The 15,895-nt window shown below is 30.2% G+C and overlaps 1 protein-coding gene across 7 annotated transcripts in view; it reads right to left on the bottom strand.

Moving 5' to 3' along the window:
* The window catches only part of LOC143062815 (uncharacterized), a 99,542-nt gene that overhangs the window by 66,700 nt on the left and 16,947 nt on the right, over positions 1-15,895 (bottom strand). For 6 of the 7 annotated variants that reach the window (XM_076234618.1, XM_076234620.1, XM_076234621.1 and 3 more), the window contains 7 exons: positions 13,830-13,954; positions 10,095-10,367; positions 9,465-9,651; positions 5,377-5,570; positions 3,048-3,176; positions 2,223-2,445; positions 1,112-1,129 (listed from right to left, as the gene is read on the bottom strand). In XM_076234618.1, the coding sequence (XP_076090733.1) occupies positions 1,112-1,129; positions 2,223-2,445; positions 3,048-3,176; positions 5,377-5,570; positions 9,465-9,651; positions 10,095-10,367; positions 13,830-13,954 (1,149 nt within the window). The remainder of the gene's footprint in view (positions 1-1,111; positions 1,130-2,222; positions 2,446-3,047; positions 3,177-5,376; positions 5,571-9,464; positions 9,652-10,094; positions 10,368-13,829; positions 13,955-15,895) is intronic. The other variant, XM_076234625.1, reaches the window with a different exon arrangement.

Genomic DNA, 15,895 nt, shown 5'->3' with positions numbered 1-15,895 from the left:
TCATTAAATGATAAATGAAATTATGTTTAGTTCATCAATATAAATCAATGGAAGTTGGTTGCAACAAAAAGGTTAAAGAAGGAAATATAATTTATACTGGTCACTAGTTGAAATCTTAATATTGCTAAAAATTAGCAATTTCATATGCCAGTTCTCATTAAATTAATGTGTAATCAAATTCACTATCTAATGCCTAGAGTGATACAAACAAAATAAAAAAGCAAATACTTCAATCTATTGGCAACTGCAGTACAATAAAATTCTACAAACAAAGAGCAACATTTACATATCATAAATTAGTTCTAGAGTAGAGCATTTTTTTCTACGCTAATCACAACTGTTAATAAAGGGGTTTGATATATGTTTAATGCATAGGATTTTTAGCAAGGAATATTTCTTAGGAGAAAAAATGTATATATCATTTTCCCAAATGAAAAGAAATATATTTTTTCCTAAATAGATGAAAAGAATATGTAATAGATATAGTTTAAATTTATGACTTGTTTTATAATTTAACATGATAATCTCATTCAAACCTTAATTCAGTTTGATGGATCTTTTTTTCTCTGACATTGATAATGTAAAAAGTAGATAATACAATAAAATAAATTTGAGAATGGAAATCGTGAACCCGACCAAAGGACCAAAGTAGTTTTTTTTCCAACCAAACTTTTATTTATCATTATCCTAGATGAATATTGTATGAGCTGGAATTTGTCAGGCACAAACTGATCTATAACTAAGCTTTAAGATAAAATATAAAGAAAATTTTAATTTTGAGAAATGTTTTAGTGTTCTTCTGAAAAATATCAGAATAGTAAATAAATGTAACACAGAGGGTTCTGTTATTGCAATAACATATAAAAAATGTGATGAAAAGTTTGTGCTCAACTGAAATGATAAGTCTTTACTTCTATTTCAACATATTAAAATGCAACATACAAAGGAAAATAATCTAATTTTTTAAAGATTACAAAATAGAATTTGATTTGAAACTATCAAATCTAATTTTCAAAACCATTACAATGTCTGATTGGTTGATTTGAATTTATAAGTGATTATTTCCCTTTGAATGCAAATGAGAAAGTAAGATCTGAGAGAATGAACCTACTGGCTGCAACAGTTGGGTCTGAAAACAAATCAATTAGACATCTCATAAGATTTAAATAATTTCAATCAAGCATGACTTATTCTAAAGTATATGTGGTAAAAACATTTTAAAATATTGTAGAAGCGCTAAGAAATTTAGTCTTTATCAATTATTGCATTCCTTGCAAAATGACTGTACTTTCAGATATTATTTGATGAACAAAACAATTCTACTCGTAAATATAAAAATATGGTATTAAAAGTTAAAATAATTTAATACATAATATATTTGTGTCTTCATGATCATTAAAAAACATTTTCCATTAAAATTGTCACTTCAATTCTTTAAATTCAATTTTAAAAAGGTATTATAGCTGGGCATAATACTGTAAATTTCAAGAAAAAATCTAATCATGCAGTAAATTCTTTGGAAATAAAGTATAGACAATCCTGCACCATTGAAGCAGAAATCCTAATTGAAAGCATGTCAACTAGTGCATGGAAATTCATTGTTGTTGAAGACTATTTCAGATAAAGCACATCAGAACACTTTCTTTAATTATGACTATACAACAGTTTTTAACAGATGATAGAGGAAAACATGACATAGTATTATGTACAAACAACATATATAAAATGAAACGTAAGTTCCCCTTGTGATGACATAAAACCATGAAATATAATAAAGTATACTTTTTTGACAGTTTAACAACAGCTTATATATGATTATAACATATAATGACAAGCAAACAAATAAAACCCTTCACATCCTAACTTCCAAACAACAGAATAGACACATTCCAATAAAATATGTGATGTCATAATTTTAAGAGATTGTTTTTTTTATATTATTTATCGACCATGTGTATTTCTGTGAAGCTACCAAGTTATTTCAGTCACATTTTGTAAATATTTTTTCGTTGCCTTGTTCAGTATACTAATTAAAATATGAACAGCAAAAATGATGGCGTCTAGTAAATTTGGCCCAAAAGTGTCTACCTTGAAATAGTGAAAAAATTAGACAAAAGATAAAGTTCTCAAAATAACGTAACAATATTTTGCTGTCTGGAAATTCTGGAATGCTGATAACATGAAAGAGTAAACAAGAATTTATAAGCGACCCTACTACATACTTTTGCTAACTCTATCCTGTTTTTCAGACAGTTCTTGGTCTAAATGAGTAGCCATTTGTTCTATCACTTGAGCTCTCTGTGGGGAAGCAGATTCTCCAAAACTATGTACAGTAACTTTCTGTCCAGGAGATCCACCAATACTTCCGTCCCTAGAAAACTGATTAGCTTTAAATCTAGCTCGTCCTAAATATGGACTCTCATCCAGCTGTCCACTGTCATCATCCTATAATAAAGGGCATCTGTTGTTAGTTTGGATGAAAGAAAATCTGTCATAAATTTCAGTGATTGCTGAGGTAAAACAGGAAGAAATTGTAAATTCAAAATTCTTAATTGAAACCTTCAAACACTTAATTCTAAATTAGTTATTATCAAAATTGAATTGTCAACAGCGAGATAAGAAATGTCATAAGATAAATATCTACTGTTTTTGAAATATAGAGTTTGTTGTGTTTCCAGAACTTTCAAAATTATTAGAAATTAAAATTTTAGACCCAGTGTATGTGGACTTTCTTTTTGTAGGTGCCATGTATATGTCAAAAATCTTCATAGTCGGCAATATTTACAAACAGTTGAAAAGTCAAGATGTTAAGATCATGAAGATTAAATTTCTTCTTTGTTTTTCTGAAAAACAAAGCTGAATATCTGCAGATTTATTAAAAGTTAATTTCACTGAAAAGAGAATACAAATTAAGCCATGCTTTGGAATAACCTGTTACACAGGAGTCAGACTTCCTGCATTAAACAAAAACAGGAAACCACTAAACATTGCAATTTGGATATTTCTATATTTAGTTTGGAAATATTTCCACAGATTAGAGTACTTACATCATGATATCTTTGAGGACTCTTCCCAAGACTATCAAACTTAGAATCAATCTTATGGAAAGCTAGTTCTTGTTCCAGCTGATAATGCTTCTCACAAGCTTTGTTTAACTCTTTTGTCTTCTTAGAAAGCTAAAAAATACAAAAGATATCAGTGAATTACACAGTTGCATAAATGTCTGTTGCCAAATCACATTAATTTGAAAGGCATTTTGATAAGGATCCACATTTTCAATGTATTTCCTAGCTTCACAAAAACCATGAATTGCAAAATTCAACTTAATCAAACCTTTCAACAATTGTTCATTGGTATAGTCACAAAAAGCAAAAAAATCAAAATTGGACAATGACCTAAAAACATCTGAGAAAAAGTGCAAAAATTTGGAAAAAGTGTTTTTTACCAACACAGAAGAAAATAGAAACAAACCTCAAATGTCAAGTAAAATAAAGTAAAGCTTATCTATCTTAAGAAATTACTCCCCCCAAGAAGGCACACAAATTTAATTTCTTTGCGTAGGTATCTTCCAAATGCACCTGTTTAACATAGGTCTACATAAAATGGTTAATCAATTTTATTGGAGGTTCAGTTAAAAAAAAGCGTTTTTTCTTTGGATAGAAATTATTATATTTAAATGGAATATATTATAATCTGTAACTGGATTGTATTCAATCAACTGTTTTCTTTATTCAATGAAGTTAATAGATTTTATATGGGTGATAAAAATTACATAATCTTGATGCATTTATAAACAGGATTATGTAATAAATAATTGCTTAATCTTTCAATGCAATAAATATTAAAATTCTAAATGACTCAAAGAAGATTGACAGTAAATAATAAGGAAATGGTCAGCAATCCAACAAGAAAACAAGCTTACACTCACTGAAAAAATCTCTTGCTTTAAGGATTACATCTGAATTTAATGTTTTACTACATGTATCTCCGAAAGGTTAAAAAAAAATTACAAAAGTCAAGATGAAAAAAATTCTGTGGAACAACTTGTTACACAGTTGCATTCTACAAGAATAGGAAACCACTGAACCTAGCAATATGAGGTACAAGGAAATCTTAACAGTCCATCAATATACTGAATAAGGTGGAAATTTACGTAATAATGGCATTTCAGGTGACTTGCAGGACAAAACTTCAACGTTTTTTTAGAAAAATTTCACCAAATATCATAAGTTTAATTTGTCATTTGTTATTTCAAAGTCATTAAAGAAATATGAGCTGCATAAGATTGAAATCGACCTAATGCAAAGGAATAACAGTGCATCACCTATTTTGGGTTGAAAAATCTCTAGGGAAAGTTTTAAACTGATTGAAAATTGAGTTGTTATCAGATAAGAACATTAATCACATACCAAAATGCATCTTTTGTGTCATATTTGAATGTTCCAAAATCAATCAAAGTCTTACAACTGAACATGTATATGTGCACATTAATAAGGTCACAGCTCATAAGTATTTCTACTTTAAAAATAATAAAACAAACCTGTTTCTATTTGTTAATCCAACATATATACACAGAAATATATCCATGGTACAGTATATCAGGAACTCTATTGATATCAATTCATTTTTATCTACATAGTCGGCAATATTTACAAGTCAACGTTTTCAAGATAAATTTTGGCTCCACAATGTACGATACCTTGTACAAACATGTCACCTAGCTCTAGTAGCTTATCACTTTCTACCTTACAGTTCAGACAATTAAAGGTTAATCTGGATTAATAACTTAATCCTTGGATTAAATGCACACATTATATGCAGGTAAGACATGCATAATAAGCAGAAAATCATTTAAAATAACTTAACATAATTTATCTTTATATAAACATTCACATCTTCACCTTCTTTCTTTTTGGTATATTGCTTTCTTTGTAATCCTTTAAATTTTCTTACTTACCATTAGATTAGTTTTGTTTTCTAATATAATTAATACATGTACCATTTCTTTATACCATTTTTTATCATTCATATTAAAAAAAAAAATTGAAAAATAATTATTTCCAAATCTTAATATGGTGAGGAGCTAAACTAATCATCATTATAATATATAATAATGTAATTTTTCAGAATCTTCTTATTATAAATTATTTATGACTGTGAATTCAGAAATAATTGCATGCATTTATTAATTTAATTTTTAAATAATGAACAAAATTACAAGATAAGTTATGCGATTTCAGGAAAATCTGTAAACAGAATATGTATCAGATAATAGAGATCTTAACATTACAAAGACTAACCCTGTAGCATTATTCTAATAAAAACCTCACAATAATTTCTGAATTTACAGAATTAAATTCTTAAATAAATACAAACCAAGCCATTCTTTGTCTCCAGTTCTTTTTCCATTTCCTGCATTCTTTCCATATACATTCTTTCTCTTTTCTTCATTTCCTCCTCAGTTCCCTTGAGAAAAGATGATTCCTGAACAGATTTATTTTTGTCTGCTGTCAGCTTTTTGATTTTAGTTTCCTCTTGTTCTAGTTGCTTCTCAAGTCTTTCTACCTCATCTATAAAACAAGAATGTGTCACAGTACACGGATGCCCCACTCACACTATCATTTTCTATGTTTAAAGGACTGTGAAATTGGAATAAATTCTCTAATTTGGCATTAAAATTAGAATGATCTTATCAAAGGGAACATGTATACTAAGTTTCAAGTTGATTGGACTTCTACTTTATCAAAAACTACCTTGACCAAAAACTTTAACCTGAAATTTGCACTATCATTTTCTATGTTCAGTGAACCGTAAAATTGGGGTCAAAACTCTAATTTGGCATTTAAATTAAAAAGATCATATCATAGGGCACATGTATACTAAGTTTCAAGTTGATTGGACTTCAACTTCATCAAAAACTACCTTGACCAAAAACTTTAACCTGAAGCCAAAAACTTTAACCTGAAATTTGCACTATCATTTTCTATGTTCAGTGAACCGTAAAATTGGGGTCAAAACTCTAATTTGGCATTTAAATTAGAAAGATCATATCATAGGGCACATGTATACTAAGTTTCAAGTTGATTGGACTTCAACTTCATCAAAAACTACCTTGACCAAAAACTTTAACCTGAAGCCAAAAACTTTAACCTGAAATTTGCACTATCATTTTCTATGTTCAGTGAACCGTAAAATTGGGGTCAAAACTCTAATTTGGCATTTAAATTAGAAAGATCATATCATAGGGCACATGTATACTAAGTTTCAAGTTAATTGGACTTCAACTTCATCAAAAACTACCTTGACCAAAAACTTTAACCTGAAATTTGCACTATCATTTTCTATGTTCAGTGAACCGTAAAATTGGGGCCAAAACTCTAATTTGGCATTTAAATTAGAAAGATCATATCATAGGGCACATGTATACTAAGTTTCAAGTTGATTGGACTTCAACTTCATCAAAAACTACCTTGACCAAAAACTTAAACTGAAGCCAAAAACTTTAACCTGAAATTTGCACTATCATTTTCTATGTTCAGTGAACCGTAAAATTGGGGTCAAAACTCTAATTTGGCATTTAAATTAGAAAGATCATATCATAGGGCACATGTATACTAAGTTTCAAGTTGATTGGACTTCAACTTCATCAAAAACTACCTTGACATAAAACTTTAACCTGAAGCCAAAAACTTTAACCTGAAATTTGCACTATCATTTTCTATCAGTGAACCGTAAAATTGGGGTCAAAACTCTAATTTGGCATTTAAATTAGAAAGATCATATCATAAGGAACATGTGTACTAAGTTTCAAGTTGATTGGACTTCAACTTCATCAAAAACTACCTTGACCAAAAACTTTAACCTGAAGCGGGACAGACGGACGAACGAACGAACGAACGAACAGACGGACGAACGGACGCACAGACCAGAAAACATAATGCCCCTCTACTATCGTAGGTGGGGCATAAAAAGACAGTTTGAAGTCATGATATCTGAGAAAGTTTTATTCTGGTTGCTTTTGGAATAAGAAACAGCATAGTTGCACATTCATATTTTTTGCATCCGTATAACTACCGGTATATAGATAGGAGTCACTATATATTTTTTAAAGAAATATAAAACAAGAATGTGTCCACAGTACACGGATGCCCCACTCACACTATCATTTTCTATGTTTAAAGGACTGTGAAATTGGAATAAATTCTCTAATTTGGCATTAAAATTAGAATGATCTTATCAAAGGGAACATGTATACTAAGTTTCAAGTTGATTGGACTTCTACTTTATCAAAAACTACCTTGACCAAAAACTTTAACCTGAAATTTGCACTATCATTTTCTATGTTCAGTGAACCGTAAAATTGGGGTCAAAACTCTAATTTGGCATTTAAATTAGAAAGATCATATCATAGGGCACATGTATACTAAGTTTCAAGTTGATTGGACTTCAACTTCATCAAAAACTACCTTGACCAAAAACTTTAACCTGAAGCCAAAAACTTTAACCTGAAATTTGCACTATCATTTTCTATGTTCAGTGAACCGTAAAATTGGGGTCAAAACTCTAATTTGGCATTTAAATTAGAAAGATCATATCATAGGGCACATGTATACTAAGTTTCAAGTTGATTGGACTTCAACTTCATCAAAAACTACCTTGACCAAAAACTTTAACCTGAAGCCAAAAACTTTAACCTGAAATTTGCACTATCATTTTCTATCAGTGAACCGTAAAATTGGGGTCAAAACTCTAATTTGGCATTTAAATTAGAAAGATCATATCATAAGGAACATGTGTACTAAGTTTCAAGTTGATTGGACTTCAACTTCATCAAAAACTACCTTGACCAAAAACTTTAACCTGAAGCGGGACAGACGGACGAACGAACGAACGAACGAACAGACGGACGAACGGACGCACAGACCAGAAAACATAATGCCCCTCTACTATCGTAGGTGGGGCATAAAAAGACAGTTTGAAGTCATGATATCTGAGAAAGTTTTATTCTGGTTGCTTTTGGAATAAGAAACAGCATAGTTGCACATTCATATTTTTTGCATCCGTATAACTACCGGTATATAGATAGGAGTCACTATATATTTTTTAAAGAAATATAAAACAAGAATGTGTCCACAGTACACGGATGCCCCACTCACACTATCATTTTCTATGTTTAAAGGACTGTGAAATTGGAATAAATTCTCTAATTTGGCATTAAAATTAGAATGATCTTATCAAAGGGAACATGTATACTAAGTTTCAAGTTGATTGGACTTCTACTTTATCAAAAACTACCTTGACCAAAAACTTTAACCTGAAATTTGCACTATCATTTTCTATGTTCAGTGAACCGTAAAATTGGGGTCAAAACTCTAATTTGGCATTTAAATTAGAAAGATCATATCATAGGGCACATGTATACTAAGTTTCAAGTTGATTGGACTTCAACTTCATCAAAAACTACCTTGACCAAAAACTTTAACCTGAAGCCAAAAACTTTAACCTGAAATTTGCACTATCATTTTCTATGTTCAGTGAACCGTAAAATTGGGGTCAAAACTCTAATTGGCATTTAAATTAGAAAGATCATATCATAGGGCACATGTATACTAAGTTTCAAGTTGATTGGACTTCAACTTCATCAAAAACTACCTTGACCAAAAACTTTAACCTGAAATTTGCACTATCATTTTCTATGTTCAGTGAACCCTAAAATTGGGGTCAAAACTCTAATTTGGCATTTAAATTAGAAAGATCATATCATAGGGCACATGTATACTAAGTTTCAAGTTGATTGGACTTCAACTTCATCAAAAACTACCTTGACCAAAAACTTTAACCTGAAGCCAAAAACTTTAACCTGAAATTTGCACTATCATTTTCTATGTTCAGTGAACCGTAAAATTGGGGTCAAAACTCTAATTTGGCATTTAAATTAGAAAGATCATATCATAGGGCACATGTATACTAAGTTTCAAGTTGATTGGACTTCAACTTCATCAAAAACTACCTCGACCAAAAACTTTAACCTGACATGGGACAGACGGACGAACGGACGAACGAACAGACGGACGAACGGACGCACAGACCAGAAAACATAATGCCCCTACTACTATCGTAGACGGGGCATAAAAAGTCCTTCTTCATGATAGCTATATATTATTGGGTTTCTACACATTGGTATTTTGAAATATCAACTGAGCAAAAAGGTTCACATTGTGACGAGCAACTGTTATTTTATCCTTTCTATTGGTAGATAACTCGAAACTCTGTTTTATCATCCTGACTGGCCTTTTCACACTCTCTTTGACAGTTTTACGCTTGACAAAAGAAAGCTTGATAACTTCTCCTCCGACTTTGTGCGGTCGTTTGTTCATCTCACATAGCCATGATAAGAGAATTAGAGAGCTTCTGATCATGGTGATATACATGTTAGCACAGGGAATACAACAAATGTTACATACCTTGTTCAAACCTATCTTTAGCATACTGTCTCTCTTGTTCAGTGACATTTTGACTATCCAGGGTCTCTAGACATCTGATGTGAAATATAATATACATTCTACTATGGGGAAGCTGTGAGAGTGGGTTCTCTGCAACTGTTAACTGCGTCAAATCAGGTATTGGTTTAAGTTTGGCTAACTCACTCAGCTAAAATTATAGGCAAACAGTCAGTAACTGTATATTGAAAGAATGCAAGAAGATTTTAGTTCAATTATTATTTTTCATAGAGCTGACTTAAAATTAATTTAAATAAATTTGATAAATGCAAAATTTCATTCTCTTACCATTTTGTGTTTTCGAGAACAAACTTTTATTTACACCTTACAGTGCATCTATCAAATTAATATGAGTTTTACCCAAAATTTGGCTGAAGATTTACATGTAGCAATTTCCTGAATGGTGACATAATTTACCAAACTGATTTATTAGAAAATCAAAATCAATACTGGCTTTAAATGCTATTTTTTTTTCATGCTGATTTACATACTATTTACATTCTTTAGCCTACATTGTTAATCATGTTAATTTCTTTGCAGGGACTTAACTCAACTCACAGATTCAAGATCATTTTTGTTTGTTCTATGACTTACAGATTCCATGTTATTTTTGCCTATATGTAGTGTTCGGAGAGCTCTAAACTTCCGTCCCATCCAGATTGGTATATGTTGAATCTGGTTCCCTGTGAGATTAAGGACCTGTAGAGATGTCATACTCTCTAAACCTTCTATCTTTGTAAGGTTGTTGTAAGACAAGTTGAGTTCTTTCAATTTAAACAGTTTATCCATCTTTTCTATTTTTTCAATCATATTGCAGCTGAGATTAAGCACTGTTAGTCTCTTTAGTTTATCCAGGTTCTCTATGTACTACAAAATAAAATAAATAGAATTGAGAATGGAAAATGGTTAAAAAGACAATAAACCGACCAAAGAGCAGAAAACAGCCTAAAGCCATGAAAGCCACCAATGATTCTCCAATGCAGTGAAAAAAATCCTGCACTCTGAGATAGGCTTCAGCTGGATCCTAAACAACAATGTATATTAGTTCAGCAAATTGAAACCAACCCAATATGCTGAGTAAATTTTGTTGGTTGAATGCCATTTTTTTTTTTTGCATCCTTGTGCCACGGTCTAATCAACTCATTTCTCCTTTTAAGTTTTATTCATATTTGCATGCAACATTTCTGTTCCTTACAGAGAATTCTTTTTAATACATAATGTTTAATATGGTTAGGGGTATTTTCTTAAAATAGCAAATACACTTCAGCTCATGTTGTCATCAACAGCTGATTTTGTCATTTCCCTCCTCCAAGGATGGAGTAAGAAAAACTTCTAATAACCTCAAACTCAAAGATATTTCTCCCCAGTATGTTATTTAAATATTAACATGTAAATGTGGAAATTAAAACAGTAATACTTTAACATGTAAATGGGGAAGGGTGGATGGTTCTCCTTTGTATTGAAGGATGCCTTTGTAGTTCTCATATGTGTATTATTTATATGACTGTTTATAAGTTAAAAGTATATTTGCAACAATTTCCAGAAAAACTATCAGTAATGTTCCAAAAATAGTTGATTATTTTCATTTTCCATTATACTTCATTCACGAATGACATAAAGAGCTTAAGAAAACAAAATCACAGCATAGATATATAACACAATATAAAGGTATGCACTTCAGCACTTGCTCATATACTATACATAACTTAGGACATTTAAACATTCAATTTTCTTTTTAAACAATTAATCTTTTTTCTAAGGTAATGAATAGCTGCGATATCCATCTTTTATATCAACAGCAATAAAAGGTATTTAAATGATTTGTGTGCATGTTTACAAATCCATACATAAATGAATTATTTATTTGCTTGAATAAATGCCATTTCAGATATATTTCAAACTGTGTGTTTTGAATCCGAGATAAAAGAGAACACTTTCCTTCAATGAAATCCATTTATAATTATTTGTTGAGTAGAATGTCAAATTTCTTGACAAGTAAAAACAAGGTGTCAGAAGTAAAACTTATGAAATTTAAATTATAGATATGTTTGAAAATAAAATATTTAACATAGAATACGATCAAATGAAAAATGTATACATGGCCACAACACTTGCTAATGAAAAAATATCTGCATTGGCATGCTTTTGTAATGAAACCATTTTCGCTCGGATGATACATATATCAAACCATCAAAATTCTAATGAGGTTTTTCTAGAACTGTGAATGAACTCATGTAAGGATACCATGGGCCAAAAAAATCACTTTATGGATATCCTCAAGTATCATTTAACCTAGAAGTAAAGTTTCATTAAAACCATTACAGCCTGATAGGAGCTAGGTGTATGAGGCAGACCAACAGGATTATTTCTTTATAGAGCTCCATAAATCTTTAATTTAACCATTTACCATATATTTAACTATGGATAGTATTAGCTGAATACAATTGGATACATTATGTATCCTATATCATGTATGAATGAGATGGAAGTTAAGTATTATATATGTCAGTCATTTTAACATGTGATTTGTGGACCTAATAGTTTTAATAATACTTATTTTCAAACATGCAGACTCAAGGAATGTCTTATATTGCTATACACATAAAAAAAATTCTTATTCTACAATATGAGAACTGAACAAATAATTTATTTCATGACAAATACTTTTATTTCCATAAAAAATCTTAATATTTAGGACACATTTTGTGCAAATAAGCGAAAAGTATTGATCAATGCATATGAATGGATTCAAAATGAAATAGTTTTTAATCTACAAGTAAAATATATGTGATGAGATATCCTTTAAAATTAGGTGAAAATAAGAAATTTATTAAAAATTTAGTGTCCAATATTAAAAGATTTGTAAATACATGTACTTTTTCATTACTGACGACAGGGAGCCTCCGAATGGAGGAGACAGATATTTTTGAAAATTGAACAAAGAACTAAGCAAAAGCACTTTTTATTTTTTTTAACTTTTTTAATATATTCCCTAAGTATTATAATAAATACATTATATTTCAAATTACCTACACGTAACATATTTTCCAGTGCTATCTAGTTACTTTTACTTGTAAATTAAAAAAAAAATCCAAATGAAAAAATATTTAGATAAAAAGTTCCAAGTTTATTGTCACAACTTTCATGATATCATTATAGAATATTTTAATTCATTGATAACTTTTTTCATGCAGTGCCAGAGCATATAATAGCTTATCACAGTGAATGTTCTTAGGTTTATTTTTTATAGATGGAATTTCTAAGTATATCTGAATATGCTTTACCCAGTATACAAATATCAAATACAGTTGTACGTAAAATAAACAGACAGTTTCGACTTCCAATTTCTCTAAATAGATCAATTATCAATTTAAAATGACACCATTTACGGTACAATTTAAATCGGTTTCATTCATTCAATTAAGTCAATATATAAATCCAAATCATTTAACTTGGTATACATAAAAGAGATAAGTAAAAATTTTGTTTATTCTTTCGTCAATACACCAAATCAATTCCTATAAAGATCTAGGACAGTAATGTATTTTATGATATTAATAGTCCTTGGTTTATGTAGCTCAAAAGGGATCACTCAAGTATAAAGATCTCAACATGAAAACGTGTACTTCAATATACAAAAACATAACTTTTGTCACCTATTTTTCTTAAAAAATGCAGCTAAGCCATTTTTTAATCACAGCGATAATAGTTTTAGGTCCTTCAAAAAATATTGATTTAAAATGTGACAAAAAAATTTCAACAGATTTCTTAAAAGGTATTTGACCCTAATCTTCATTGCATAATACACAAAAAGACTTAACATGTGCAGTTATCAGTTTTACAACATATTTATATCAACTAATTCCAATTCAATCTTTACATGAGGGGCACTTGTCAGCACTTTTAAAATGACTTGGTAAATGAGGCATGGGGCATGATGTAAGCCCCCCTTCCTTCTCTTAAAGGGGCCTAACCAGACAATTAATACTTTAAAACAATACTCCTTCAATGACTGATGATGCAGTAAAGCAGAAATGCCAGCACCTTCTTTCAATGTATTATAATAAAAAAAAACACCCAAATATAATGATGAAAACTGGTAGTTAACTGATTTGCAATCACACCACATAATATGCATGTAGATTATCTAAACAAATTCTCCATTTCCATTCTCAATTTTAAATCTTCATGATACCCTGTTTTGTCCACAGGCTTAGACTATTATTAAATTTAGCAAATTTTAAATCTATCAAACTGGCATGTACATAACATGTTAATGCTTCTGGGTTATTTTACATAGGGGTAATGTTAAACATGATGGAAACCTACCTTAATTTTCTTTCCTCCCTCCTTGGCTAGGGTAAGGTTAAGATTGGTTATCATCTCTATCTGGTCCTCTTTGGCAATCTTTCTGATGAGGTCCTCGGTAATATACCGTACACCAGCCTGCTGACCTGAAACAAGCACAAAAATGACAGTATTCACCTCAGAAGCTAACAAAACCTTTAAATAGACTTATTAAGAAGGGATATAGTTACGATACTGTTGTCAGGTCATTAAAGATTGCATATTTTGGCTTTAATATTGATTCACTTATAGGGTCTATGCATCGGAACTAAACACATTTATTTAAAAACCAGTTGTTTGCATGACACAGGTTGTGTTTTTCTCATATATGTTATGATGGTATGATACTAAACCCCTAACAGGAGAGAGTGTGCCTGATATTCATATAATATCATGAAGACATAATCTTTCAATCAGTGTAATTGAAGTCTGAAGCTGACATGTCAGTTAACTGCTAGTAGTCTGTTGTTAATTTTCTTTTGTTACATTTTCTGACATCAGACTCAGACTTCTCTTGAACTGAATTTTATTGTGCGTATTGTTAAAATGTATGTGTTTACTTTTCTACATCAATTGGCTAGAGGTATAGGGGGAGGGTTGAGATCTCATAAACATGTTTAATCACCCGCATTTTGCACCTGTCTCAAGCCAAGAGCCTCTGGCCTTTGTTAGCCTTGTATTATTTTTAACTTTAGTTTCTTGTGTATGAGTTGGAGTATGGCTTCATTATCACTGAACTAGTATATTTATTTAGGGGCCAGCTGAAGGTCACCTCCGGGTGCGGGAATTTCTCGCTGCATTGAACACCCATTGGTGACCTTCTGCTGTTGTCTGTTATATGGTCAGGTTGTTGTCTCTTTGACACATTCCCCATTTCCATTCTCAATTTTAAATATTTTTATATATATATTAACTTTTTATGCAGACACAACTGAGCCTACCATACTGTGAATTCATTTATTTTTGTGATATATATTTCTGTATTTTTGCTACTCTGAGGATGCTTGATCTCTTAGTTTCCTCACATCATCATATGAAAATAATAAAAATTTTCTATTTCATTGAATAATTGAATTAGTGATTAACGACAACAATTAGGTTAAACTGTTATATATATATCACAAAAAGTGAAAAATGCATCTTGAGACAGTCTCCTCCTCAAAAGTTTATAAAAGTTAGTGAACAGATTAACATCTTTAAATATACCTACCATTTTTAGATTTTACATGATAACCATCAATATATAATGGTCTGTACTTTGTTGGTCTTCTTAAAGAAGGAAACATTGTTGTTATTGAGTTATTTCACCATTAAAATATAAAGACAGTATTCCACAATAAAGGGCACTTATTTAGCACTATACATAACTTTTTAATTGAATGGCAATACTTCCAAACTATTTTGATTTTTTTTTATAACGAATCCATTTTTACACTTTCTTCCATTTTTGGGGTTTTCTTCATCAACATATTTATATTTCTTAACTTGTTATTCCTTAATCCAATCAAATGTTTTTTTAAATGTCTTCAATTGAACATTTCACTTTTATATCACTGTTGATCTTTCATTTCACCATATATAAATCAAAATATCAGTAACAAGAAACTATTTTTTATCTCTAATCATGCTCAATGACAATACCTATGATCTTTCATAAACAGAGTCATCCTTATTCTAATTTTTTTTAAATATCTAGATTTTATCATTAAAAATCAAAGTTTTAATAATTGTACCGATCATACTAATTTAGAATAATCTTTTAATCCCATAGATTACAAAGGCCCAAGAAGGACATTTATACCTTTCCAATTCATACTTAACACATTACTACTAATTGGTATTTAACATCAATTGATTCTGTTTAATTATATTTCAAAGATTGCTTTGTTAGTCCTTACTCCTATTGCTTTTTAATGTTCAAAATGTGATGAAAATAGTTTTAAAAGCCAAACTCAATTCATATCTGTTACAACTTAAATACAGACATGACAGAAAGTTAGGAAACTGTAAAACTTTGTAAGGTTCTTCAAATGAGTTGCTAAACAAAA

This window comes from Mytilus galloprovincialis, chromosome 2 (genome assembly GCF_965363235.1).
Source record: "Mytilus galloprovincialis chromosome 2, xbMytGall1.hap1.1, whole genome shotgun sequence".
Lineage (NCBI taxonomy): Eukaryota > Metazoa > Mollusca > Bivalvia > Mytilida > Mytilidae > Mytilus > Mytilus galloprovincialis.
This window is presented reverse-complemented; position numbering and strand designations above follow the sequence as displayed.